The sequence below is a fragment of the Ailuropoda melanoleuca genome, chromosome 4 (assembly GCF_002007445.2).
Source record: "Ailuropoda melanoleuca isolate Jingjing chromosome 4, ASM200744v2, whole genome shotgun sequence".
Lineage (NCBI taxonomy): Eukaryota > Metazoa > Chordata > Mammalia > Carnivora > Ursidae > Ailuropoda > Ailuropoda melanoleuca.
Genome location: NC_048221.1, coordinates 54,350,849 through 54,378,636, shown reverse-complemented (window position 1 = coordinate 54,378,636; position 27,788 = coordinate 54,350,849). Strand labels below are relative to the sequence as shown.

Genomic DNA, 27,788 nt, shown 5'->3' with positions numbered 1-27,788 from the left:
GATTTCACTGAAAAAAATATTGGGGTTCCTGGCTCATCTTGAAACACCGAAAAGATCTGTCAAACCTGGGCTGAAGTCTCGCTCATTAATGCTATCTGCCCGACCCTGGAGGCCCCTGACCGTGACCCGCCTGGGTCTCATCCCATTCCCCACTTAGGTGGCGGGCAATGATGAAGCCCAGAGAGAGAAGAGGTCACCCCAGTAGTGGAAAGGGAGATGGCACTAGCTAGCTCTAGCAAAGCTCTCCGGTACCGGCAGGGTCCCCAACTGCTGCACCCCGATCAACCTGCCTAGCCACTCAGGCGTGCCACCTCACCGACCCTCAGTTTGCCTGTCTGTGAAATGGTGCTTTAAAGGGTACTCAGGGAACAGGACTTTACACCCCTCCCTCTGGACAAGATGGGTCTAGGCCACCCTCTCACCTGCTCGCCCAAGGCCTGGCAGGTCACGAGGATCCAGTGTTGCTGGTAATTCCGGGAGGTAGAGGGCCCAAAGAGAGCCAGATTGATGCTGCCTGTGTCCTCGGAGGTGATGTTCCGGAAGAACTTGGAAGGCTCAAGGACCCAGGGTTTGGGACCTCCTTCAAACAGCATCTCCTTGGAGGAGCCAAGGGTCACCAAGGCGACAGAGGAGGGATCCACAGCCTGGGGATGGAAAAAGGAAAGTCAGCATTCCTCTGCAAGACACGTGCAGGGGAGCCTCACCCTGCCGCCGACCTGCCCCCGCGGAGGTCAGACAAGCCCCAGCCCCTCTCTGGAACTCGGTCTGCTCATCAGCAAGATCCGAAGCATGAGAGTGCTCTGGGAAGAACGGTGTGCTCATTCTGATACACTGGTGGGGGTGGGAGGTAAACCGATCTGCCTCTTTGTAAAATGATCAATAAAACCTTGCAAATATGCACAGTCCTTGAACCAGGAACTCTTCCGGAATCTAACCTAACGACAGAACAGGAAGGAGAGAAAGAAACAAGTGCACGCACAAGGAGACTTTCATCACACTATTACTTATTATAACAAATCATGGGCCAACAATCTAAAAGCCACAACGCGGGGCTGGTTAAGGAAACCTGGTCTGTCCACACAACAGCAGGTGACGCGGGTCCCTAAAGCAGTATTTATGAAGAGCCTGATAGAACACCGACTGTAGTGTGATCACGACCGTGTTTTAAAAAGCATAAAGCAATCCTACAGAGAAATACACCAGATGATGGGGGGGATCCGCAGATGGCCTGTCCTTGCTGGCGACTTGTTTTCCTCTTTACTCCACTGAGTTTCCCACACTTTCTGTAATGTATGGAGGAGCTTCGGGGCCGGGGCGGGGGGGGGGGCGCTTTTTTTGCCCGTTTTGTTCCCGGCACCTAGCACAGTGCCTGGCATATAGTCAGTGCTCAGTCATTATCTGTTGAAGGAGAAAGTGAACACTAAGTCCTAAAAGTACCCAACAAAGGAAGGATGAATTACATTCGTTTTTACAAAAAGCTCTCATCTGCTTTCAGGATCTTTGCGCTGAGGGTCCCGGGCCTCCCTGCACGGGATGGTGGCTGAACTGAGGGTCTGTGGGAAACAGCAGGAGGGGGACAGCACCTGCGGGAAGATGAGGTTTGCTGCGCACGAGGACCTCTCTCCTCAGACACAGTGGGGGTGTAAAGAAGGGGGGCCCTCGTCTTGCAGCCTTGCTCCCTTGCTCCCTGCTGGGGCTTGTCTGATCCCCTGCTCCAAAGGGTCACACTGAGGTCGCCCTGAGTCCTTATTTGTCAGTCAGGCTTGCCTGTTGGACCCCCCTACTCTAGCCTCTAAGAGCCACCAGAGGTCCCTTCTGAAAATACAGATCTGACCATGTCACTCCTGCACGAGACCAATCTGTAGCCCCACCTGCCCTCAAAGAAAGGCTCCGTGAGTCTGGATTTAGGCTCCCGCAGCCTGGCCCTCGCCTCAGCTCTCCTAGTCCCACCTTCAGTCTAGCCTGTCCCCAGGCCCTCACAGAAGCTGCCTGCTGCCCTGGTCCCCCTACCCACTCCTTCCTTCAAGAAGCCCCTGCCTCCTCCCTCACCCGGTGACGTCCAGCCTGCCAGGGCCGACGGCCTCTTCTCTGGCCCCTGCCTCGCCTGCTGTCCTTGAGGAAATGATGGGTTTGGGCGTCTGTCTCCCTCACCAGGAGATGGGCTCATGATAGGGTGTGTCTGTTTCCTCCTGTATCTAAAGAGTGAGCAAACCGTATGAGAAATGAAAGACCGCGTAGAAAATAAAGATGTTTAAAAAAAGAAGGAGGAAATCATGACAACTCGGCGATACTACTTCTCAACCGTGTAATTAGCAAACATCTAAACGTGTGAGCACATGCTCTGAGGCGAGTCTGTAGAGAAAGGTGCACCCTTTCTAAAAATTAATTCACTTTTCTATCGAGATATGATTGGCGTAGGACATTATATTAATTTCAGGTGTATAGCATAACAATATGATATTTGTATGTACAGTTGACCCTTGAACAATGGAGGGGTTCAAGCTACTGACCCACCAAGCAGTTGAAAGTCCATGTGTAACTTCTGACTCGCCTATAAGGGGACTTCCGAGGAGCCTTCTGATATAGGTTTAACTTTGGAACCACAGAAACAGCTTACATAGGCATTAAAACAAAATTAAAAAAAAAAAAAAACACGCCAAAAAGCAAACCCTAAAACTGAGAAGAAATGGAAACAGACCAATCTGACGGACTGATCACTGTAATGCTGCAACGACCGAGCCGCACCAGTCCCCTACTCCTGGCCTCAATGATCCCTTAACCTCTCACAATTCCCAACATCTTTCAGAACAAGAGTTGCAAATACCTGTCACCCTGACGGCCTTGCAACAGCTGGCAGGACGGGGGTGGGGGTGTGTGGAGCTGGTTCCTAAGGTGCAATCAGCACCAGGCAAAAAAGGATGCCAGGATTGATTAGTAATGTCTGCTGTGGGCACGGACACACACAGGTGCCATGTTTGCGTCAGACTAGAGCCTGCATGGGCGGGGGCTACTTCTAGTTCAGAATGGCTAGCGTGCTGGCAGGGTGGAGGCTGCTGTTAACACACATCGAGTGAGTCCTCAGTTTATCGCCTAGAACATACAGAGTTACGTCCAGGTCCGGCTTCCCCAGGCTCTCCTCTCCCGGAACCCTTAAAGCCCTGAGTGTTCGTGCTGCTCTGGGCCGAACACCCAGGCTCAGACCCCTCTGCAGGCAGAGACCAGAATGTGTTGCTGCGATGTCATAAGGACTATTGGGTCAGTGTAGACTGGACTGGAGTCTACACTGACCCACTCACCAGGGCCCCTGAACTTCCACCTAGCTTGTTCCATGCCCTCACTCCCCACAGTGGCTGGATCCCCATCCTCCAAATGCCCGGAGCCCAAAGTCCTCACAGGTAGAGACTGATGACCACTCGGCTGTCACCTGCAGCCCTGGACCCGGAGCAGTGCCCTGGCCAGTGGCCACCTCCGTATAGATGGGAGCCACCTGCGGGACAGCTTTAAGGTGCACCCACCCTCCAGGATGGGGGCAGGCGGGCAAGGTGATGACCTGCTGAGGCCTACAGGGCACAGGCCCTCTGGATTGGGTACTTACACTAAACCCTTAGCAAAGAAAGGACATCACTTGTCAATGAGAATTCTAGCTTTTGAACTTGTTTTTTTTGTGCAATATGGACGCTTTCCTGAATTTACTCTTGGTTACCAGTTCTCCAGGCGTCCCTCCATGCACATGTGTGCACGTGTGTACACACACCCCCAGTTTCAAAAACCCGGGGCGCCCCCTCCCACAGACTCTACCTTGCTGCGTGCCCAGGTCTTGAAACCATCCGAAGAGCCTTTTCCTGGACATGACCGGCTAAGCATCATCAGGGCTGTGGCTTTCCCTCCTCAAGACAGCCTCATGGCCTGCATCACTCAGGCCTCTGCTCAAACTTCACCTCTTCGGAGACCCTCTCTGACCCCTTCACACAGACCCTCCTGTCCCTGGCTACCCCCTTTCCCAGCTCAACCCCCCTTCTCACTACCTGCCACCATTTTCCATATAGGCATTTATTTTTCTGTCCCCACAACTAGAATGAAGTTGGTATTGGCCAGCTGTGCGACCTTAAGCAGGTTAACCTCTATAAGTTTCATCCTCCCCATCCAGTAAAATGCGTACAAGAGCCCAAGCCTCACAGGATTACTGTGTGGATTCAAGGCACCATGAATGAAAGCCCCAAATACATGTCCAGGGCGTGCTCAATAAACGGCCCTTGCTCTCAACCGTCGTTACCATTAACTGTCATCCCCATTTTATAGAGAGAACACACGAATCCCAGCAAAGTGAAACATGCCCAAGTTCACCCAGCCTGCTCCGACTCAGATGCCTTATTCTTCCCCAAGTCTCAATAATACACCCAGCAAAACTTTGCTGTGGGCAAAGCAGGTCACTGTAAACCTGGCCAAAGGGTTTATTTCCCATGACCAGCCCAGGGGGGAAGACTGTGTAAAGGCACCACGTGGCCTAGAATTAACAGCGGGAGAACGATGAAATATCACCTTCACGTGTAATTCTCTTCCCATTCGGGCATAAAAGTGTCACAGAACCCTGTGCCAGGAAGAAAGGTGAATAATCAACACTGCTAATGAAGGACCCTCAGAAATCGCACGCCACTCCTCGGTGCCTGTGAAAGCACAGATATTTGAAGTGGCCGCCCCAGAGAGGAGAGGGCCCTGCACCTCAGACGAGACCTCTACTCGGGGCCTTGGCATCCTGGTCTGCAGAACAAGAGCGTGAGTCTAGACATCGGGAGGCCCTTCGCTCGGACAGCCTACAGTTCCGGCAGATGGCATCCACGTGCCCCCTCGCAGGGATGCTCACGCTTGGTCTAGGATCCAGAGGTGGAAGGAGAGGGGTGGGGTGGGCAGAAGTTAGGGCCCCACTGCACCTGGCTGTCCCAGAGGCTCAGGGGTTGTCGCATTCAGTCATAATGACGCGGCGGGAATGGAGAGCCAGGTGGGGTCCCCAGACCCAGGCACGAGGGACTCCCAGGGAGTAACCTGCACGTGGGTCAAAGGACACCAAATCTCTGCAGCAGACGAAGCCAAAGAGTAACTGGGGTGCTGACCACAGAGGGAATTAGGTAGCCGGCAAACACAGCCCCTCCAAGGTCCAAATAGAGGAGGTTACAGTATGTCAAGGGGCAGGGATGAGCGGTGCCCAACTTACGTGTGGACCTGATTTTGTCCTCCCCTGACCTTCAGCAGCTGTCCAGTGCTAGGTAAGAAGAGAATATCCCACGCCTAAACCAGAATTCAAAAACACCTCCTTGACCCAGGAAGCCTTCACAGCCTCCTGCATCACCCGAGAGACACTATTTCTAGTGCCCTCACCAGCCAAGCTTCCTGCAACCAGGCCCTCCTTCTACTTCTGTCTTCATCGGTGACCTGTCCCCCTGGGGGCTCTGCATTCCCTCTACCATGCTCACTGCAGTTGTCTGAGCACCCGCCTTCCCCACAGAAATCCCACCCAGGGCACAGTGTGGGATTTCTCCCTGCATCTCTATCTCCCCAGCCTGGGCTGTGTACCAACCATGTACCTACGGGATGATCTGCAGAGTAAACTGGTGAATGGACAAGCCAACAGTCATTAAGAGTTGCTTTCCCAGTTTCCATACTCCTCTCTTCTTTAGAGAAAGGACCCCATTTTGATAGGTAACTGTCCAGCTAAAATATTTCCCAGCCTCTGCGGAAGATAGGTGTGGCCAACGGATTAAGTTCTGGCCCTTGAGATGCAGGTAGAAACTGTTCCTTTAAACTTCTGACAAGTTTACTAGAAGAAACTAACTCAGCTGGGAGGAGAGTTCTTTCCTCTCCTAGCTACATGGAATGCAGATGTGATGGCTGGAGCTCCAACAGCCACTTTAGACTGTAAGGCAAACTTGAGGATGAAAGCCACGCACTAGAATGATCAAAGATAGAAACCTGGATCTCTGATGACTATGGAGCCACCACACTAGCCCCATGTGAAGGCTCTCATGTGAAAGAGAAATAAACCCTCTATTGGCTAAGCCACTGTTTTGGATTTTGCTATGTGTACATAAACCTGATCTTAACCATTAATCAACAGAAAAAAGATAAAAGAAGAGACCTATATCCTTCTCCTATAATGCGTCAAGTCAGGAAACCTTGACTGGGGACATGGGAATGCAGGAGTTCAGAGGTGAAAGGCTCCATCCAACTTCACCGACCCTGCTTCTAATGAGTAAGAGGGGAAAGAAAACCTGTTACCACAAACCAAGGGGACCAGAGCTGTCCTAGAGGCTGACACTGGGTGTCAGGGAAATGCGGCCCTGACTGGCCAGCCTGGGAGGCCCCCCCGGGACAACCCTTTCGGCCTCCCCTGCAGGACGAGCCAACTCACCTTCCCTGGGCCTCCTGTTCTCATGAGGTCCGCCATCCTGCTACAGGGCAGCAGCTGTTTGAACCCTTCCCAACCACCCTGGGAGGAAGGTCTAGTTCTCTCTTATCTGCATTTTAATAACGAACCCTATTGAGCACTCCACTACCTTCCAGGCGCTGTCCTAAGCCTATTTCGTTCATTAGCTCAGCTAACCCACACCACAGCCCCATGGTTCAGGTGTTGTAGTAGCTTCATTTTACAGGCAGGGAAACGGGAGGCCCAGAAAATTAAATTAGCCAATGCCACAGAGTTGGCGTCAGAACTGGATTCAAACTGGGGAGTCAGTGTCAAGCCGAGGCAGTGAGCTCTGAGCTGCAGAGGCCTTAGCTGCCTCCGGCCGCAGATGGACGAAGACAAACTCACACTCCAGCTGGTTGCCTGATGGCAGGCACACAGCAGAATCCAGACCTGACCCGCGTCTCCCAGACCCAGAACCGGCACCCCGTGCCATCCTAGGGTTCCATGGAGACCCAGCAGGATGGCTCTGGAGTGGACCAGAGGCCCTCCTGTCCTGATCCCTGCAGAGAGCGTGTCATCCACACACACATTAGCACTCACTGTCTGCCATCGGGGAGGCTCTGCTCCTTCCACATCCTTCCTGACTTCAGACAAGAGGAAGCGGCAGTCATTCCAAAAGCTATTTTGACCAATCGGAGTTTTAATACAAATTTGCCAGAGCAAATGAATGACTCGCATCGGGGGAGGAGGCGGAGGGCAGGGACCCCGGGCTCACCTTGAGGGGCATGTAGGCAGCGATGGTGATCCGGGCGCTCAGGTGGATGGGGCCATGTCTATAGCTCACGAGGAGTGTGGTGTAGCCCTGGACCTCTGCTCTCACCGTGACCCCACTGCAGTGCTCAGATCCTGGCTGCAGCCTCCCTGCAAGAAGAGAGCCAAACGGTCACCGTGAACTTGTCTTTGCCCAGAAACCATGGCAGGCTGACAGCCCCTCTTTCGCCCTGGGCTTGATAGGCAATCTCATTTTTGCAACTTAAAAATTTGAAGTATAAGTCCCATACCAAAAATACACATAGCGTAAGCATACAATTCACAGTGACTCCCCCCCCCCCCCCCCCCCCCCCCNCCACACACACACAAACTAAACACACCCTGTATCTAGGATCAAGAAACACGATGGACTAGATCCCTGAATCTCCCCTAGATCTTTCTGGTCACTAGCCCTTCCCAAAGGAAAGCCACTGTTACTTCTCACTACCAGCTTAATTTTGCTGGCTGTCGTGTTTTTTATGTAGTGAATCCCAAAGCGTAAACTCCTTTGTGTCTGCCCTCTTAAGCTCAATATCGGTGATGAGGGGCCTTCTTATATCCTGCACAGTGTAGACCTTTTATCCACATTTGTAGTATGACTGCACTGTGTGAGCAGACAGCAGCTAATGTTCCCCGGCTACTGCAAACATCTGGGTTGTTTGCAGCACGGGGCTTTGACGCAGGGTGCTGCTGTGAATGGGCGTGCGTGCGTGTTTTCTGGGGCGGATACACTCCGGCATTTCTGTCACGTGTGTCCCTAAGAGTGCGGTATGTTTGCCTCCAGTCCTTACTGCCGGGACCATGGACATGCTCGCTTTTCATCGTTATTGCCAAGTACCTTCCCCCAACACGGACACTTCAAGTCATACCGCTATTAGAAGCTAAGCAGCACCCCCGCCAATACTTGGTATTTTCCACAATTTTTTAAAAAGCCATTCTGGTGGGAGGGTAGCGGTATCTTACTGTTTTCTTTCCAAACGTTTAAAAAAAATTCTACTGTGAAACCCCACATACCCATCCCCTAGATTCGACAAAGAACATGTCACTGTATTTCTTGTACTGCAGATCAATCCATCCCCCTACCTATCCATCCACCGATCTTACTTGTCAACGCATTTGCAAGTAAGTTGCAGGCATCAGCACACTTCATTCGAAATGCTTTAGTTACGCATAATTATCTCCAGTTCAATATTTCTTCCTGGTTCTTTTTTTTCTTTTTCTTAAGGTCAAATTTACACAAAGTGAGATGCACACATCTTAAGTGGGCCATGCCATGAGCTCAGACAAACACATCCATCCGTGAAACCCGAACCTCTACCAAGATGCGGGACGTGACCTGCCCCCACGGTTCCTTCCTGCTCCCTCTCGGGCAATCCCCGCTCACCCTTTCCCCAGGGGCAATCACTGGGGCATTCCGATTTTTTTCCACCGTAGTTTAGATTTTCTTTTTAAATAATAGTTTCATGGAACTATAACTCATGTATCAGAGAATCACCCATTTAGAGGGCACTCACAATTCGCAGAGTTGCACAGCTATCACCCCTAATTTTAGAATATCTCATCTCCCAAAACAGAAGCCCCGCATCCATGACCCATCTCTCTCCGTGTAGACCAGTCTGCCTCGCACCGCATATCAGTGGAGGGGCTCTTCGCGTCTGGCTGGTTTCACGCAGCATGTTTCTGAAATCTGTCTATGCTGTGCCGTGATCGAGAGTTGCTTCCTCTTTGCTGCTGAGTCTTCCACTGCTAGGCTGTTTCACAGTTTGCTCATCCATACACCAGCTGATGAGCTTTGGGGTTGTTTCCAGGCTGGGGCGACCAAGGAGCAGAGCCTACTGTGCCCCACGCAGAAGTCCCCACACTGCCAGAAAGGGCGGGCAGGCGGGCTATGGAGTCCCCGCGCAGCGCCCCCGAGCTCCGGGGAAACTGCAACTCTGCCCAATGGGCCTATTTGTGCTCATAGCTGCACAGAGTGGAGGGGAAATGCGAGGTCTGAGTGTGGACCCTGCTGGCTGGGAGGCTGGGCAAATGCTTTTCTGGACACGGCCCTGAATACGAGCCAGGACGCCCGATCCTCTGCATGGCCGCGAAGAGGGCGCTGGAGAACGGGGGTCCTGACGCTCAGCCGAGGGGCGCCCTGAGCATGACACCCTCCGCCTCCCGCCCCGCCCCGCCTGGTGGGAGGGCTCCGTGCTCCCCGAGTCCCAGGCTCTCCCCATCCTGCGGCCTCCGCCCCGGCAGTGAGAGATTCACCTGCACGGACCTGCCGCCGAACTTGGAACCTGCCACATGCTCTGTGGTCTCTGGCTCCCAAAATACTCTCCATGCTCCTCAGGACACTCCCAATTTGTGCCCTCATCCTTCGGGTTCAGCTCTCATTTCCTCTAAGCAGCCTTCCCAGACACCCCAAACTGGCTTAGGCTCCCATCTTCTGCACATTTCTGCTGGGGAGTATGTTCGGGCATTTCTGCCGGGGACACCCCAGGAGTGGGACGGAAGTCCCGGCACCTGTGCTCACCCGCAGGGGCACCCCGTCCCAGGCACCGTAACTGTCTGTGGGACCATGGGTCTCACTAGGCTGTGTGGGCCGTGGAGGCAACAACGCACCTCTCATGTTTACCAGGAACCCCCAGAGCACAGCACTTACTAGGTGCTCAGTGAACAGGTTGCTGAAAAGCAGCCAAGGCCGGGAGCAGAGAAGGGGCCGGGGCGGAGCAAGAGCTGAGAGGTCGCCACCCTGGGGGCTGAGCCTAGCCAAGCCCAAAGCCCTGTGCTCCACCAGACGCTCCTCAGAGGCTTCCAGTCCCTAGGGCCCCAGGACTTTCTGGGGGCTTCGATGATGACGACAAGGAGGAAATGGGACCCCAGCAGCCAACTCCAATAGGAACAGGGTGGAGCCTCAAACTGACCCAGAGGGTGCAGGGGGCCAGGGGCCTTCCCTTCCTAAGAATGGGGGACTTGAGTCCTGTCACTTGTCCTCTCAACCTGCACAATCTTACCTGCGAAAGAGATGGAGACAGAGAGAAGGAAACCTAACGTGGGGATCCCCTCTGCCCCCAAGCACCTGTCCCATGAGTCTCCAGTGCCCCAGACAGATGTCACCCAATCTGCTGTCCCCACCTGGCCTCTAGGCTCACAGATTTCCATGATGCCAGCATCCCTCTGCCCAGATGAGGCTCCAGGTTGTACAATACACAGTTCTCATACAACCCGGACCCTACACACAGGCTTCACAAAGCCACATCAGCTCTACACTGAGGGACATTTCAAGGGCTTTGTAAGGGAAATTTTGACGCCACAGGATTTTGGTCTCGGCTGCCGTCTTCAGAACCAAACTCCTTGAAAAATGCTTCTGCACTGGGCTGAGGGACATTCATTCGTAACCGTCACAGCAAGTAAGGAGCTAGTATCCCTGTTTTATACATGGAGAAGTCGAAGCTCAGAGAGGTTGGGCAACTTGTCCACCATCACACAGCCAATATACGGAAGAAGCAGTGCTTAGACCCATGGCTGTGGAGCTCCCAGCCCTGTCCTTCGTTCCCAGGACCTCCTGGGTGCAGAGCCAGCACCTGGGGCCACGGCCTGCAGACCCTCCTCCCATACACTTGTCAGGGGGTGCCACAGGAGGAGCCATCGGCAGGCCTCTCTCTCCCTCACACTGACGTCTGCCTCCATCCTAACTGGTTGCTTCAGTGAGGACACTTAAATTTTCATAAAGCTGTTCCTCCTGGATGGTCAGAGAGGGCACAGCAGCACCGTGCAAGGAAGGACACAACGCGTTTTGCTTGGTGACCTGTCAGAGACGCTGCCCCCTTCCTCTGCATAGCTTCGGGTTCACACGGCCCCATGAGTAACCACAACAGCGGGGGCACGTGAAGCCGTCTGGCACCGCAGGCAATCCTACAAACACCGCTGCCGACTGAGCTTCTTAAGCCCTTCACGATCGATTGGTCACTCCTCTACTCAACAACCGAGAGTGGCTCCCTACTGCCCAGACCCTGAAGTCCAAGTCTTTTATGATTCATGATTCAGCAGTTCCCATCCAGGGCCGCTGTGTGTGCCCGTGCCCCTGGACATGCCCACCTCTGGGCCCTGACCACAGATACCCTACCCACCTGTTACTTCTGACCCCTGCCCAAACCTTCCTCCTCCCCCAGTGGACCATCAGTCCTTGGTTTTCTCTACCCACAGAGGAACCCCCTGCTGCCCCCGGCCGGCTCCCCTGGGAGGCACCATTTCTCAGGGGACAAAAGGCTTCACGGTCAGTGTCAGACCCACCCCGATCTCTATCCCATCCGCCTGTGCCCTAGTGTGACCTTGGGCAGCCAGGCAGCCCCAGTCTCTTCATATGACATGTGGCCCAACCACAGCTCCACGGCTCCCCACCCCAGGCAGTCTGATGAGTCACACATACCGAGTGCTCACTCTGCACCTGGCAGGGTTGACGTCCCTTAAACTAACTGCCGTGGCCACCATCACCACCGATATCACCACTGAAACGCTGCAGGGCATGCCCAAGAGGAAAGGGCAATGTGCACGGCTTGGACTGCTCGGGGGCGGGGGGGGGGGCCAGACCCTGCATGCCACCAAGGTGTCAGGATTCTGTCGCCAGCCAAAATCCCTATCGACAGTGTATTCTGAGCACCCACTACCTTCCAGACACCGTAATAGGCACGAGGACATGCAATTCGATTTAGGATGACACCCATTTTAGAGATGTGGAGCCTGAGGTTCTGAAAGTCCAGTCACAGGACAGGTCACACAGTGGGCAAGAGCAAGACCAGACCATTGCTGATGGTGGACAAGGGGACAGGTGCCATTACTGATGCTGTAACCCCCTGTTGCCTCAAGCCCGCCATTTAGGAATCTGGGGCAGCCCGTGTTGAGAACTTAGGCTGTCCGGCCTGATCCCCCTGTCTGCCACCCGCTCATCAGTGCTGGCTTACCTGGGAGGGGCTGGAACACGCCCTGGTTCTCCACCTCGATCACCAAGTCAAAATGGGAGCAGTCGCTCAGGGTGACCACCTCATTGGCCCCGCCAGGAATGAGGCCATTGATCCTCAGGGGCAGCTCCAAGGTCTGGCCCACACGTGCCTCCACCTGGCATGGGGCGAACTCCATGCTGCTGGGCTCGATCACGTACACCTGGAGGCCGGGGGTGTGGATGGGAGTCATCAGGTTCCGGGGGGAGGAAGGGCCTGCGCCAGTATTTACTAAGAGCGGCTGGGCACTGGGCACTGAGGACACGTCAGTGAGAAGACTGAACTTGGCAGACAAGTGTGCTAGCGACTGGAGTGAGTTCAGGGACACAGCTGTCCGGGAAGACCCCTCTGATACAGCGACACAGGAGCTCAGACCTGAGAGGCATGTCAGAGGCAGCCAGACAGAAGCGTGGGGGAAAATGATTGTAGGAAGAAGAGACAGCATGTGCAAAGGTCCTGAGCCAGGTACCAGCTCAGCTTGCTGGAGGAATATAAAGAAGGCCACGGTATGTGGTGAGAGGCGTCAGCACCCACAGCTAACGCTTCTATAAAACAAAATTTTCCACACTCCAGGTTCTGTTCTAAAAACGTTCCTAAAATCAATTCCTTCAGCCTGTTAAGAAGATTCTATTATCAAACTCTACCTGATGGAAAGCCTGGCACGGGAGGTTAAGGGACTTGCCAAGCATAGTGGAGTCTGGACTGGGCAGCCTGCCCCCCAGAAACCAGGCTCTACCCTTTACACACACTATCTCTCAAGGAACTGTCCTCAGACTTCTGGCTGAGCAGCTGGGTGGAAGGTGGCACATTTGCTGAGATAAAGAAGCTTGGCGGGGGGGTAGGTAGCAAGGTGGTCATAATTTATCTGCATATTTCACAATTATGTCGTAGCTAAAGGGTCTCAGTTACAACCTTTTTTATATGAGAATAAGATCAATCTTTAGACAGGGGTGTGTGTGTGTGTGCGTGCGTGTGTCTGTCTATATGGATCCAAATAAAAAGACTAGAATAACCCGTCCATCCATCCATTTCCCAGGTAATGAAAGAGCTGATTGGGATTGGACACCCTGTGTGTGCAGCTTTGACTTAGGCCCTAAATGAAGTAATAACGCAGGTTGAGGTCAGGGTCAAGAAGTCAAGAGGCTGAGGCGTGGCTGGCAGAGGCTCAGCTGCAGGTGACCACTCCCCCCGCCCAAGGCCTTTGCTCAGTGAGTTGTATTCGCATCACTTGCGGTCAAGAGCCAGCCGTAGGGCCCCAGTACAGGGAAAGGAAAGGAGTTAGAGCCAGGTCTCGTGGAGTCCGGCGCCTCCCTTTCACTGTGTATTTACCAAAACTCAGTCGCCCTTCTGATTCGGAAATTCAGAACTTTCAGGTCTGAGGAGTTTTCTAGAATGACTACTTTAAGGATCTCATGTCTTCTGTGTTCTATGATCTCCCTTCCAGAAATTCCAACTACGTCCCACCCCCTGCCTGGTGGGGGAATGTCACGTCCAATCCCCTGCCCGCCACCGACACCAAGTCCAAGACTGAGGGCTGAAGTGCTTAAACCTGAGGATTGGATGTGAGGAGGCAGCGAGAGACCATCCTGAGCCTCCGGTCCCCTGAGGTCTCACCTTCATCTCCCCGAAATGTAGCGGGTTCTGCACGTCATGTGCCTGGATCACACTGAGTCCCGTATCACTGCCTGTGGTCATCACACCCTTGACAGTGACCGTGGCAACCACATAGCTTGACGAAGACCAGCTGAAGTTCCCACTCCCACCGTGGGCCTGGAGAGGAAAACCATTAGATCAGTCTACCCGCCTGGTCTCTCTGTCCGTCTTTCTGTCTCACTCTCTAACGCGGACGGTCAGTGGTCTCCCACCCCATGGAAGACCAGGCATCGGCTGACATCTGGCTGGAGACCACCTCCCCGCCTCAATCTCTCCACCCTGCCTTGTTTCTGTTCCTCATATTCTGGGGGCCTTGTGGCTGACACCTACTGACGCCATGACAGTGGCCCCAGACCTGGGAGCACCTACAGCCTGGACCAGGAGGACCCTGGGCCACAGAGTCAGGAGCAGGAAGCTGCTTCCCCGACCAGGCGCAACGTTCCCTCCCGGTACACACCCCTGCCGTTCCTGGTCGTCCACCATGAAACAGAGACAGCCCAGCGGCTTCCCAGGTCAGGGGCCACCACCCCGGAGCCCAAGAGAGGCCAGGAAGGGGACACACGTACATGAACAGGCAGTGGGTCCCAGTGACAGTCATCACTGCCAGGGAGGCAGCGGGGACTGATGGGGACTCTATTGGCCACAGGGGCTCAAGCCCCCGTGGGAATCAGTCCCTGCCGAGGAAGGCCAGGTGAGCATGTGAATATCAGAGACCAAGAACACTTGATAGGTGACAGAGTTAGAGATGTTTTTCCCTCGAATTTCACATTTTTCTCCAGGGGTAGTTACACTACTTGTAGAAAACAATCCTTTTTTTTACAAGAATAAATGCAGGTGGAAGTTAAATCTGTATTCCAGGTTTTCTTTATTATGCTTTCTTTTCTGTTTTTCGGGGTTTTTTTTTTTTTCTGATTACTAAAATACAATGCTGTGATAGAAACCCCAGAAAATATAAAAAGCTTAAAACTCTCTGATTTTAAATTCTCTCCAACCACTAGAAGGTAAGATTAAAAGAAAGAGGATAGGTGAAAAGCCCCAATCCCATGGAAACACCCAAAGGAATGCACCCAGACGTGGGGTGTCACGGTTACCTTTATTGTGTACTGATAGGCGCCTGTCTTTGGTTGCCACGGAAACGTCAAGATGCTCGGATAGAGGGTGATGGGGACGTGAATTTCTACCTCCTGCTGGTTCCACACAGGCACCCGTAATGTGTGGACACCTCCGTCCTACAAGGGGGTGAGGGTGCCGCACGTCACCATGACAACCAGGTCATTAGAAGTCTTCCCAGTCAAGCAGACCCCCTCCCCTCCCCGGAGATCAGGTCACAAAGAGATTCTGTGATTGTCGGGGAGCAGGAAGGAACATGCTAGATATCCTGCAGCCTTCTCTGTCTCCATGGAGACAGCTTTCCATGGCTCTGTAACAGACACTCAAGTAAATGCTGCCTGATTTCATCCTCACGGCACCCCAGATGAGATGCTGCAGTTACCCCCACTTTACAGATGGGGAAACTGAGGCATGGGCACTGCAATTTTGCCCAAAGCCCCCAGGGCTGAAGTGACAGACTGAAAGGAATCGCTGGGACAGGCTTTGTGCAGGGTAGGAAGATGAGGACATCCATGCCGATGCTCCAGTCGGTAGAAACTGCTCACACCCAGAACTGACTGGCCTTTTAAATAAAGGGGGAAAATGAAAAGATTTAAAGGACCCAAGAACTAAAATAGCCAGAGGGATGCTCATGGCTCCTGGAAACAGCATAGCTAGACCCTTGGGCCCAACACCGTTTCCCCAACAAGTTCTCCGCCCCAATCTCAGAAGGGCAGGCTCACCTTTACAGAGCTGACAAAGGGCAAAGGAGGAGGGGCACCCAGTGTGAACACGGGGGACAGGGAAAGCTCAAAGCCCCCCCATCAGACATCCCCCATGAGCCCAGACAGGAGGCAACCCCCACGGTACCCACGAGAGCAGTGCACCAGGCTGAACTTGGGGCCCCCGACTCCCTGGGGCTCATGTCCAGCCTGGGAGGGCACAGGGGACAGAGAAAGGGAGGTGCCGACTTGCCTGGTCTACCACGGAGGTGAGGGCTGCCTCAATGGCTGTCTGGCCCCTCTTTGTTGCCCTGACGTGATGGTACGACCCATTCTGGGAAGAAGTGAGCACCTCAAAGAACTCAGGAGGCAGCACAGTTTCGATGCGAATATTCTGGAAGGGAAGCAGGATGGGTGAGAGAGGGGTTTCTGGGATGAGTCAGAACGTCAGAATGCAGGACAGGAGCAACGTGACCCACAAAGAGCAGCCAGCAGGGCCGCGGGGCCCCTTGCAGCCCAGAGGCCTCCAGTCAGAGGGGACTGACCCTTCTGCCTTTGACCCCTCCCAAGCCACGACCCTCCCTGCATGGCCCGATGAGCCAGCGCTCCTGCTGTGATCACCCACATGGCGCTCAGGGGAGCCCGAAGCCTACTGTTGTCAGCTTTCTCAGACCCTGAGGTCCCAACAAGGAAACCACCAAACACAAAAAAAGGTCATTGATATCTGTCAGAGCTTTCTTCCCCCCAAAAATGGTGGTTGACAGTCTTTGTTGAATAACACGAGGAAAGCAATGACCTGCAAAGCTGCCTAAGGGGGAACCCTGCCTCCTTCTAAAACCTCAAACGCCACTCGGAAGGTCCCAGACGTTCCGACTGACGATCCTGGAACCTCTCATGACGGACGAAAACCTGCCGAGACTCCTCTCCCTCTGCCTCTGTCTGCCATTCTTTCTAGAGCCAAAAAGCTAACCGAGGTTGGCCTACATCACCCGGGCCTTCCGGACAGTTACAGGTATTCCCGGCCCCGCAGGGAAAGGTCAAGAGGTGCTCCCAGATCCTCCGGGGAGCAGGAAGAGACGGATTCTCAGCACCGTGAAGTCTCCGGCTAATGACAAGGGAGCAGGAAGGCAGCTGGCAGACGATGCTGCCTCATCACCGCCTCCTTGAACCGTGCTGCCTGGAGGCCTTCTCCCCACTCGGGCCCCGCAGGGGTAGGGCTGGGGGTACAGACTCGCAGGTTCACTAAGTCCTGAGAGGCCCCAGGGACGTCACAGTGCTGTCCCTTGTGGACCCAGCATCACCACCAGGAATCACTGAACTTGGCGTGCCTGCGTGGGGTCCCTGTGGCTTTGGGGGGGCCGCTCCAGGAGACACATCCCACACTGACACCCCACCGGGACCCAAGACAGGCACTCACGTCTGACAGGTAGACCTTGTTGCCGGACTTGTCAAGCACTTCGATGGTGATTGCATACAGGCGGCCAGTCTCCAGCACCCACCTGTCACCGGGGTGGACTGTGAACCCTACAAAACAGGCAAGCAACAAAGCCTGACCACTCGGGCCACAGGGGCATGCCGCTGAGAAAGAGGATGGCACCAGGCCTACCTGTAGGACCCTGCAACGGCTTGCCTGCACTAATCCAAGGAGAAGGAACAGCTGCTAATCATGGGGAGACCTAATGCCCACCATCGGCCCTGAGCCCGCAGAACCTGGGGTGAGCTCTCGGCTTCCCCAGCACCACCCTGACCACGTCCCACACTGACTGCTCCAGGGCTCATTCCAGTTTGAACCTGTCCACTGAAGGTTTAGACTCTGAATCCATAGTAGTTGTATGAATCGAGTCCACAGTAGGTCTGCACTCCGAATCCACAGTGAGTACATCGGAATCCACAGTGAGTACATCAGAATCCACGGTGAGTACATCGGAATCCACGTGAGTACATCGGAATCCACAGTGAGTACATCGGAATCCATGGTCAGTCTACAGCTGAATCCAGTGAGTCTACATTGGAAACCACAGTCAGTCTACATCGGAATCCACGGTGAGTCCACGTCAGAATCCACGGTGAGTCCACGTCGGAATCCACGGTCAGTCCACGTCGGAATCCATGGTGAGTCCACGTCGGAATCCATGGTGAGTCCACGTCGGAATCCACAGTAGGTCTGCCCTCTGAATCCACAGTGGGTAATGCTCTGAATCCACAGGAGGTCTTGGCTCTGAGGCCTGGCACTGTGCATTCTACCCATGTGAGTGGCCCTCCCTCCTAGGCCTCTAGCTGTGCCCCCACACGCGATGCCTTCCAGGCTGCTCGCTGACCCCCATGAGGCCACGCACTCTCTCACCACACCCTTGCCTGAGCTGTTACCTCTGCCAGGCTGACCTACCTACAAAGAAGCAGCTTCTGGGAAACGCCTGCCTGAACTCTCATCTCCCAGAAGCCTTTCTTCTGTGCTCCCCTTGACTAAATCTTTACTGTCACCATCTGTTTATACAGCTCTCTCCCTGCAAAACCAAGCACAAGGCCCTAAGCTTCCTTCCTCCAGAACTCCAAGGCCCAGCACAGGCCAGAGAAAGGAAAGGTACCAAGAAAGCCTTTTCAAATAAATGAAGCTACTAAGACACACAGGGCTACCCCGCCTGGTGTTACCACATTGTCAGCTCAGGCCTGAACCAATCAGCAAGCTCACATGGCCACTTGAACAGGAGGACCTAGGGGTTTGCTGCATGTCAGTCAAATGTTCTCTTGCCTGAACCAATTCAGTACACCCAACAGGTGCATCAACTTGGAGGAAACTCAAAGGGAGCATCACCTCTATCACCTGGGGTGACACGAGTGTCCTGGACATCTCTAAAACAGTCATCAGTTACAGCAGCTCCTGGGCCCAGGCTCTGCCCCCATGGGTCCTCCATGACCGCAGACTCCTCCCTTCCTTTCTTGGTCAAATGTCTCCCCTTCCTCCCCACTGAGACTTTCACCAAGTGTCTCCTTGCTTTACGGCTCCTTTGTCACTGAGCTGACCACTGGGGCCCCTGACGTCCAAAAATCCACAGCCACAGTCAGGTGTGGACAGAGCCCTGGTATAGAAACCAGGAGCAGACAGAGCCCTCTGGACTCTACCCAAACACTTCCCTCGCTCTGGCGCTGCCCACCTACCCTGAGCTTGGCCTACCCTCTGTTTGTTTCTGTGCATCATTTCGGGAAGGACTGGGGAGCAGCCCTGGCAAGAGCTGGCAGAGCTGGCCAGGGTGAAGCATCTTCTGGGGAGCTGCTGTTGCCTTTATTTATTTTTTTAACTCCTGTCCATAGCATCCAAAAGAACCCATGATGACCAAACTCACCCAGGTATCCAGGTTCGACCACGTAGATGGTGCTGTTGGGTAACCTGGAAGCACCCTGCATGCGGATACCTGAATTCTTACTTAAGGAACAAGACACGAGAAGGCAAACCGAGCAGCTGGCGGGATTCAGCCTGGCTTGGGTGGCTCAATTACCGTCATGACGTCCCGTGCATGGGCGAGAGGATGAAAACCCCCCAGCCTGAGGCCAAGTAGAACAAAGCCATGTTCCCGAATCAGAGGCCACACCGTGCTTCCTACACTAGCAGAGGACAATCTGTGCAAGGGATGCTAGAGACCGCACGAACAAGGCCGGGACAGGGACAACCCACTCGCCGGTGTGCAAACAGCCTTGGCCAGGCCCCTCAGAAGAGGCTGCCCGTGCCAGGGAAGGCTCCGGAGGCGAGGAGCGAGGCTCTGCTCCTGCCACCCCCTCCCATCCAGAGCCTCTCCAGTGAGTCACCCACAGGGGTGAGTGATTCCGTACAGCCGTGTTGCTATTTCGGCTCTTTCTGATTTTCAGACCTTGAGGGAAAACAGGGTTATTTTTAGCCTCGCCAAGCTTTCAGGGAGAAAAACGACTCCTAAACAGCAGAGCTCCTGCGCAGGGCATGCACCTGCAGGAGGGCCGGGGAAAGGATATTCCTGTGGCTCAGGACCACACTGCTCTGTCCCAGCTGCATGGCGGTGACCATCGACGTGTCCTGGTCCAAGACGGCCACGGGCTGGCCCGCGTCTCCCTCGGGGCTCGTGATGCTGTTCTGAAGCTGGAGCTCATACTGCTCAGAAGGCATTGACAGCTCTGGCCGCCCAGAATCAAAAACAACAAAGTGGGGGAGACAAGAGCAAAGACAGGAAATGTTAGAAACCAGTATGTCCGCCCCACCCCAAATCCCTGGACCAGGCCATCAGAATGACTGCTTGGTTTTTCTTTCTTTCTTTCTTTCTTTCTTTCTTTCTTTCTTTCTTTCTTTCAGTTTCTTCCACACTTTTTTTTTAATTCCAGTATAGTTAGCATACAGTGTTATAATTTTCTCAACACTTTAAAATTTAACATTATTCTCCATGCCTGTGGACAAAACTCACACTCTCCATGAATTTTCAGTAGCAATCAGTTTTTTAGTGACTGTCATAAACTGCTTTTTGTTTTTGTTCATTAAGCACAGCCACTGACACCAATTGCGGGCTGCTTGCAGAATCCAGGGGTTCAGCGAATTCTGCCGCTGCACCAAGGAGTCTGGGGTGGGGCTCACTGGAGCCGTGCAGCGTCTGGGGGGTTTCTGAAAAGGTGCCATCCCATGGTCTCCCACCGGGTTTGGGGAGCTCAGTATAGGATCCACAAAGAATGTTCTCTGCTGCTATCCTGACCATCCATCAAGGTTTCCCAGCTTGGGGTCATGTAGAAAGGAACTCAATCTGGGCCGGGACGAAAAGCAACTTCCCCAGGAAATAAGGGACCCTACAAAATCCGCCGCTTCTGCGTCAGTCCTCCACACCCTATGGGTAGTGACCACGAATGCTTTTATACACGGCTATCTCTGACCACAAAATCAAGAAGTGATGGGACTGTGCCTGCTGCTTTACAGGCCTGTCACCCTATATTATCCCACAACCACCCTTGACGCGGGCCCTGCCGGTGCCCACACCTACAAGATGGTTGTGCTCTGGAAATCGAGACAAGAAGCCCACTGGGTCCTCCAGCGGGAAGTGGCAGAGCTGGGATTCAAACCAAAGACAGCAGGATGAATCATCGAACAGTACATCAAAAACTAATGATGTACTATACAGTGGCTACCTGGACCTAAAAACAAAACAAAACAAAACAAACAAACAAACAAAAACAAAGACAGCAGAAGCACTTTTACTGGACCCCTCCTAGTCCTGTCCGTCAACTTTCCTACCAAGCAACCTGCTCCCAGAGCCTGAGGGCATGGCCACATCCCCACCTGCCAGCTAAAGAGAGGAGGGAGGACCAGAGACCACACCCCTGCTCACCACTCCTCCTGGGTCCCCGCTCAGGGCCTGCCCCGGGAGGCGTCAGGGACAAGGGCCAGGAGGAATTTCAGCTAGAACATCCTTAGAATTCCTAAGAATTCCGACGGGAACTCTAAAAGGGAGGCAATTGGTCCACTTCTTGTCTTAGGGTGTCTTCTGTGTGTTCTAATAAGATCCCAAGAATTTGCCCTAGAGCAGAGGGTTCTCAAAGTGTGAGCCCTGGACCATCAGTGTCACCTGCCAACTCCAAATGACTGCCCCCCCCAGAGCTGCTAAATCAAACTCTGGGGGTGGGCGCGGTGCTCTGAGCTTGAACAGGCCCTCTGGGTGATGCCAGTGCCCGCTGGAACTGAGAATCCCTTAGCATACACACAGCCCATCTCCTTGCGCTCTAACTGGGGGAAGCGCAGCCGCACCGAGCTTCACTTCTTGAGGATGATATGTTCAGAACACGGCAGCAGCGCATCAAGGGCCCACGCCGTCATAAGATCACGCCATTGCGCAATGAAGCACTATTCCTTCCTGCTGTTTTATGAAGCACTAGCTTCCTCCCTTACTTAAAGTTCTCCAAATGAATAGGCCATTTTGGGAAATGAGTATACTGATTCACAAAAGATCTTGCACAACAAGGTAATTACAAAATCCTAAGACAATGAAAATAAGGGGCTTGTTTGACTTTTTAAATACCTCTTATAATGCAGAACTCGCTACTTGTGAGAAGCACTGAATGCGGAAGGCTTTGTAAATGCTAAGGGTCACTGTCTATCTGTAAAAATAGGAAGGCTGTTCTTGGGACACCAGAGCAACCCATCTACCATCTGCAGAGGGTAAAGGGCCATCACCGAGGCTTCCCTTCTGTAAGTCGAGAGGCCCACATACTTCTAGGAGACAGGCTCTGTGACCGTCCTGACCCCTGGCTGACCCTCCAGATGTGCTTCTAATCCCCCCCACCCCAGGTAGGTTCCAGGGATGACCATGGAGCTCCCAGAGTGGTGGATCTGAGCCCAGGAAGACGGAGAGCTCACTTGCCCGCCTCTGGCTCCGGCCCCTGCTCATGCAGCCCGTGTGAGCTACTTCTGAGCAGCCATGGCTGCCAAGTCCCTCTGACACCTGGGTCACCGACACCAGCGTATTCAGGTGATTCTCCCAGCCTCAGTGCATTTTATCTCTGTCCCTTCCGTTCCACTCACTCAAACGCTTTCAGACACCAATTCCCTCAATCAGCATGGCCTTCCCACATTTTGTTCTGTCTGATAATTTGGTTACTATGCTAGTCATGTTTTCAAGCAGTACAAACACCAATAGGATTGAGAACTGAGGGGAGAGACCTGTGGCCACCCCCCCAGAAACACTGCCCTCCAGGAAACACGCATTCCCCTGTGATGAGCTCCAAGAGCCCCTCTCCACCCTCTCCTGTCCCCACTTGTAAGATGTTTGCAGAGTAACCACTGAACTGGCTGCTGGGCTCTGTGCTCCAGGAGGACAGGAATCCGGGCTGCATACGCAGCTCCAGTAGACCGCAGCACTGAGTAGGTGCTTAATAAATGGGCTTACAAGAAAGTAAGTCACCCAATAAAGGGAGGCAGACAGAAGGGAAATAAAGGTATGGAAGAAAAGAAGAAAAATTACATTTTTAAGGAAGGAAAACTGAAAAAAAAAGAGAAAGAATAAATTTGGGGTTATAATTTTCTGCATGTTAATAAGTCCAGGTAACTGGCCTTTAACCTAGAATTCTCTAAGCCAAAGCAGGATGCCACAGGAGATAGACAGAAGCTGAAATTCATGTCCCGGTCATGCCATCAGTCCTGACTTCCCTGTCTAGTCAACTTGTTTAAAATGACAGTGATGTGAATTATATCTCAATTAAAAAAAAAACAACAAGCCCAATCCATCTAAAACAAATGACCAGAGTTTCCATTTTTATGACTAGTTCATGGTGGACCTTTGCTGGCTCGGTTCTCAAGGCTTCCGTCTGGAATCCACTCCACACTTACGTCAACCAGAACCATCAATCACACAGATGTGTTCATTTTTGGAGGAATTTTCCACCTCGTTTCCCCTTTGATGAAAGGGAGGCAACATTCGTATTTCCTGCCCTGGGCTATCTTTCGTGTGCCCCGACACAGTTTTCTGGGGGCCTTGAGATGTGCTATTCCTCTGGACTATGACATCTGAACTAATCCAGGGTGAGCTCTCAAGACCTCTTCATTAAATCACCTGCCCTTAACCAAGCCGACTGCCCTCCCAGGTTGGGGCCCAGCCCTCAAATCCCTGGCCAAGGGCCCCCGCCCTGCTTCCTACTCAGAAGGAGCCTATTCTCAGCTTCCACGGTCTGAGGGGCAGAGGGCTCTTCCCCACGGTAACTTCTGACCAGATCCACTGCTCCCAGGTGAGGCAGTGTCTTTCATGCCATCTATGGAACAAAACCCAAGTTTCTTGGCTACTGAAGCATCTATGTGCTTCTTCACCCTGCATCACAGACAGAGGGACCCTCCAGCCTGGGGGAGGCACCTGCCTGAAAAGCCCTTGGACAGATGCGTAACTCTCTTGACATCCTGTGCTCTGGCCATGAAACATACACTTTTTAAAAAAATGATAATAATAGTAATCGTTCTTAGGAGGCTTGGTACTGCATTAAGAACACTTGCCATATACCATGCATCACAGGCACACAGCACTCTAGAATTTGCAGAACAAATCCACATCTGCTAATTAATTTTGCCCTCACAGCATAGGCAGAAAGGCTGCCAGGTATCTGAAGGAGAAACTGAGCCCCAAAGCGGGGGGCAGTGACCGACCAAGGCTGGCCAGCAGTCTGTGGTTGACCAAGGGCATAACCTGCTCCAATGTGAAGCTCACAGCTTCCGACATTGTCAAAACAAAGGGATGGATATGCACCCAAAAGTACTGAAAGATACTTTTCAAGTATCTTGAAAAGATACTTGCACACCCATGCCCCTAGCAGCATTATCACAACAGCCACGGCACAGAGGAGCCCCAAGCCCATCGATAGATGAATGGATAAGCATTTGACAAATATGAACATACATACACTGGACTATTATTCAGCCTTAAAAAGGAAGGAAGCTCTGACACGCGCTACAACATGGACACCTTGAGGGCATTACGGCTAAGTGAAATAAGCCAGTCACGAAAGGATAAATACAGTAGGATTTCTCTTCTATGAGGTCCCTAGAGACGTCAAGTTCATAGAGACAGAAAGTAGGATGGTGGCTGCCAGGGGCTGGGGGAGGACGAACGGGGAGCTAGTGTTGAATGAAAACAGAGTTTCAATTCTGGGAAGATGGAAACGTTCCAGAGATGGATGGTGGGGATGGTTGCGCGCCAACGTGAGTACACTCAGTGCCCCCAAACCGCCCACTTAAAAATGGCTAAAATGGTAATTCTATGATGTGCATTTTACCACAGTAATCAAAAGGGGAGCCTCTGCCGTGACTACCAGGCTGAGTCAGCAACCCACCTGTCATCTTCCCTTGCCTGACCTTCTGCACCTTGTAGCGAATGGAGGTCCCCACCATCAGGTAGACGTCGTAAGCTGGGTTCAGAAGGATGTTCTCCAGAATCAACAGCCTGACCTCTGCAGGGCGCACGTGCTTGGAAGAAAGAGGAGGGGAGAAAAAATGAGGTGGGGGAGGGGTGCTTGGCCGGTGCAGTCGGTTAAGTGTCCGACTCTTGATATCGGCTCAGGTCTTGATCTCAGAGTCGTGAGTTTGGGCCCCACACTGGGCTCTGCACCCAGCAAGGAGCCTACTTATTAAAAAAAAGAAGAAGAAGAAGAAGAAAGAAAAGAAAAAGTGAGGTGGGGTTGGGGAAGGGGAGCGGTGAGGGCAAGAGAAGAGAATTTTGAACTTCTCAAGATGCTTATGTGGGGACAGAGAAGTTAGGGGTCAAAAAACAAGGCAATATGCTCAGAGCCCCACACCTCAGACCCTCAAAGCCCCAGGGGAAACGCTGTGTGCTCACGAGGCATGTGCTCAGTGGCCACTGAACAGTACTGAGCATATCACTTTACATTACACACGTTACAGCTCAATGTACAATCATGACCGTTACACAGAAAGACGAGTGAGGAGTGATATCCATGGATACTGTGGCCACCAGGGGCTCGGGGACTCCACCCACAAAAGCCCAAAAGCCAGGGAGCTTCGGAAGCCACGGGCAAACCTGAAAAGGGGGAGAGACACATGTCCCTGATGAATGCTCAGCCCTCCCCTGTCTGATGCACCCCCCCCCCACCGCCATGCCGGGACCTCCTCTTCAGGAAAGGCGTGAGAGACTTGAAATGGGAGAAAGACCACCAGTCTCGAGTCCAGTGCACCCCTCGGGTTACCGGGGTCTAGGGAGGCCTGCACCTTCCCCTGCCTTTGATCTTTTGGCAACTCTTCAAGTTGGAGAAAACTCAGCGAAGAACATGACTCTCGTCCACAGAAGTGCAAATACACTGTCTCAGGTGGGGGTGCGGTCCGTTATCATCCTGTGGATACTGACCGGTCCTGCTTCTATTCCTAAATTCTTGGAGTTCTCCTTTGCCCCAGCTGTAACATCTTACAGGTTTCCTCACTTACTAGTAAGTTACATAGCATCTTTGACTCACCCAAAGATCAAAAGCACCCTGGGCTCTGCGGTGGGAGCTTTCCAGAGAGGTAGGGAAGCCAGCCGTGCCGGATCACCAGGCAGGACAAGGGGGAGTTCCAGCTCAGGGGTGGGGCGGGCTGGGCTTGGGCCCAGAATCAAAGAGGCAAATGGTCTCCAAACATGTAACTGCAGGGTGCCACAGGATGAACCCCTGAAATATGGCATGTCCCGTGCTTCTAAAACCCTCCAGGACCCCCAGCCTACTGGCTAAACCCCTAGACGGTGAATCAGGAGGTGTTCTCTCATCTGTCGCTTTAGAAATTCAATGGCGGACGGAGTACCACACCCTCCCGTGTGAGCTCCAGGGACCAGGCAAATGAAAGGAAGATCTCACGGTTGTAGTTCAAAGGAGGCAGGGCAGACGTGTGCCCACAAGAACAGGGAAAGAACCAGGGCCCCTCCTTTCTGCTGTCCTACCCCTCCGTGGACGGGTGCTGACGGAGAAACAGGTGCTAGTGAGGCCAGGCCGACCCGGGGTGGGATGACGTGAGGTGAGGAACCTTAGCCCTCCACAGATGGGACCACCAGTGGGGCTCAAAGTGGGGTGCAGGAAGAGATGGTGTGGCACATATCTGGAAGCCCCCAGTTTTTTCAGAGCCCCAAATGCTTGGATGCCTCCATCCACTGAGACGGGGCAGGGGGGGATTTGTTGAAAATCAGCTGGTTAATGAGCATCCCACTGTTCCTGGACCTCCCTCAAAAGTGACAACGGATCAACTAATTCATGACTCTGGGGATGGTACACTCTGGTCCCCCAACTACCTCTCTCGAAAGCTGTGGCCCCCAAAACACCAAACTCAACAAACAGAAATACGGAATCACACCCCGAAGTGCCCATTTCATGAACAGTGGAACTTCCACAGTAGCACTCCAGAGTGTGCCAGGTGTGAGCCACCCCAGGAAGCCCAGCGCCCCCGAGCCCCGGGGCCCCACCTTGTAGACGGCCTCCTGGATACGCGCCTTGAGCTTGGAGCTCCCAGTCTTCATCCCGGACACCAGGATGGTGTCCCCCTGCTTGGCCACCTTCTCCATCTCAGAGATGTAGGAAGGAGGGATGTACGTGGACTCCAAGAACGTGAGGATTCTGGAAAAGGAATGTGTCATCAGACCTGACTGTGGAAGCAAAGACCCTGACGGATTCACTGTCTGTTGGCACCTCCCAGGAGCGGCCAGACGCTGAAGTAAGTCGTGGTGTGCTACTCGGTGCTGCTTAGGAATGTGTCCCTGAACCTTCCTACGTCAGAACTGCCCACCTCCTTGTGAAAAATGCAGAATCTTGGCCCCTGGCCCAGGCCTTTGTCCACACGAAGCCTGACGCTGTGCCTTTATAATCTGCACGTGATTATGGTAAACCCTGAACTACGAGGACCACCTGCTTAGTCAAAATGCTTCACTCTCACAGGTGTGACAGGTGAGGCCCACGGAAACTAGGAAGCAGGCCCGAGAGCACAGACCCAGCCGGGGTGGTGCCAGCAATGCCCTCCAGGCTCCCAGGGCTCCCTGCGACATCCTGCCCACCCCTCTGGGCCAGCTCCTGCCACTGGGAAACGGTGCTCAATGACCCTCCCTCCAGTGTCAGGAAGAGGGGATCACATCCCTCTTAGCATCCTTGGGGTTGGGCTGTGGGGAGAAGCCCCACGTCGGGAGAGCAGTCGGGATGCGGTGACCCCACAGTGTAGGCGGGAAGCAGGGCTGGCTTGAGGGACCCTTTCCAAGCAGTCTCTCTCTTGCAGCCTGTGATTTACGGGTTAGCCCACCTTCCTGCTTCAACGAGAGCAGCGCACTGGACACGCTTCCATTCTCCCCAAGATCTGCCAGCTGATGTAGTACGCGGTGACTGACTTCCTTGTCTGGTTTTACTAGGTGTCACATCCTGATTTTATTTAATTTTTTTTAAAGATTTTATTTATTTATTCGACAGAGATAGAGACAGCCAGCGAGAGAGGGGACACAAGCAGGGGGAGTGGGAGAGGAAGAAGCAGGCTCATAGCAGAAGAGCCTGACGTGGGGCTCGATCCCATTACGCCGGGATCATGTGCCGAGCCGAAGGCAGACGCTTAACCGCTGTGCCACCCAGGCGCCCCTCACATCCTGATTTTAATGAAAATCCAGGACACTCTGGTTGCAACCTGCCTTAGTGCCT

At 53.3% G+C, this 27,788-nt stretch overlaps 1 protein-coding gene across 3 annotated transcripts in view; it reads right to left on the bottom strand.

Annotated features, from left to right (window-relative positions):
• NUP210 (nucleoporin 210) overlaps positions 1 to 27,788 on the bottom strand; it is a 97,702-nt gene that overhangs the window by 48,147 nt on the left and 21,767 nt on the right. For all 3 annotated transcript variants that reach the window (XM_034658849.1, XM_034658848.1, XM_034658847.1), the window contains exons 5-15: positions 26,579 to 26,729; positions 24,471 to 24,603; positions 19,638 to 19,796; positions 18,998 to 19,066; positions 17,074 to 17,180; positions 15,910 to 16,050; positions 14,937 to 15,074; positions 13,807 to 13,962; positions 12,157 to 12,355; positions 7,176 to 7,321; positions 423 to 644 (exon numbers count right to left, since the gene is read on the bottom strand). In XM_034658849.1, coding sequence (XP_034514740.1) covers positions 423 to 644; positions 7,176 to 7,321; positions 12,157 to 12,355; positions 13,807 to 13,962; positions 14,937 to 15,074; positions 15,910 to 16,050; positions 17,074 to 17,180; positions 18,998 to 19,066; positions 19,638 to 19,796; positions 24,471 to 24,603; positions 26,579 to 26,729 — 1,621 coding nt within the window. The remainder of the gene's footprint in view (positions 1 to 422; positions 645 to 7,175; positions 7,322 to 12,156; positions 12,356 to 13,806; positions 13,963 to 14,936; positions 15,075 to 15,909; positions 16,051 to 17,073; positions 17,181 to 18,997; positions 19,067 to 19,637; positions 19,797 to 24,470; positions 24,604 to 26,578; positions 26,730 to 27,788) is intronic.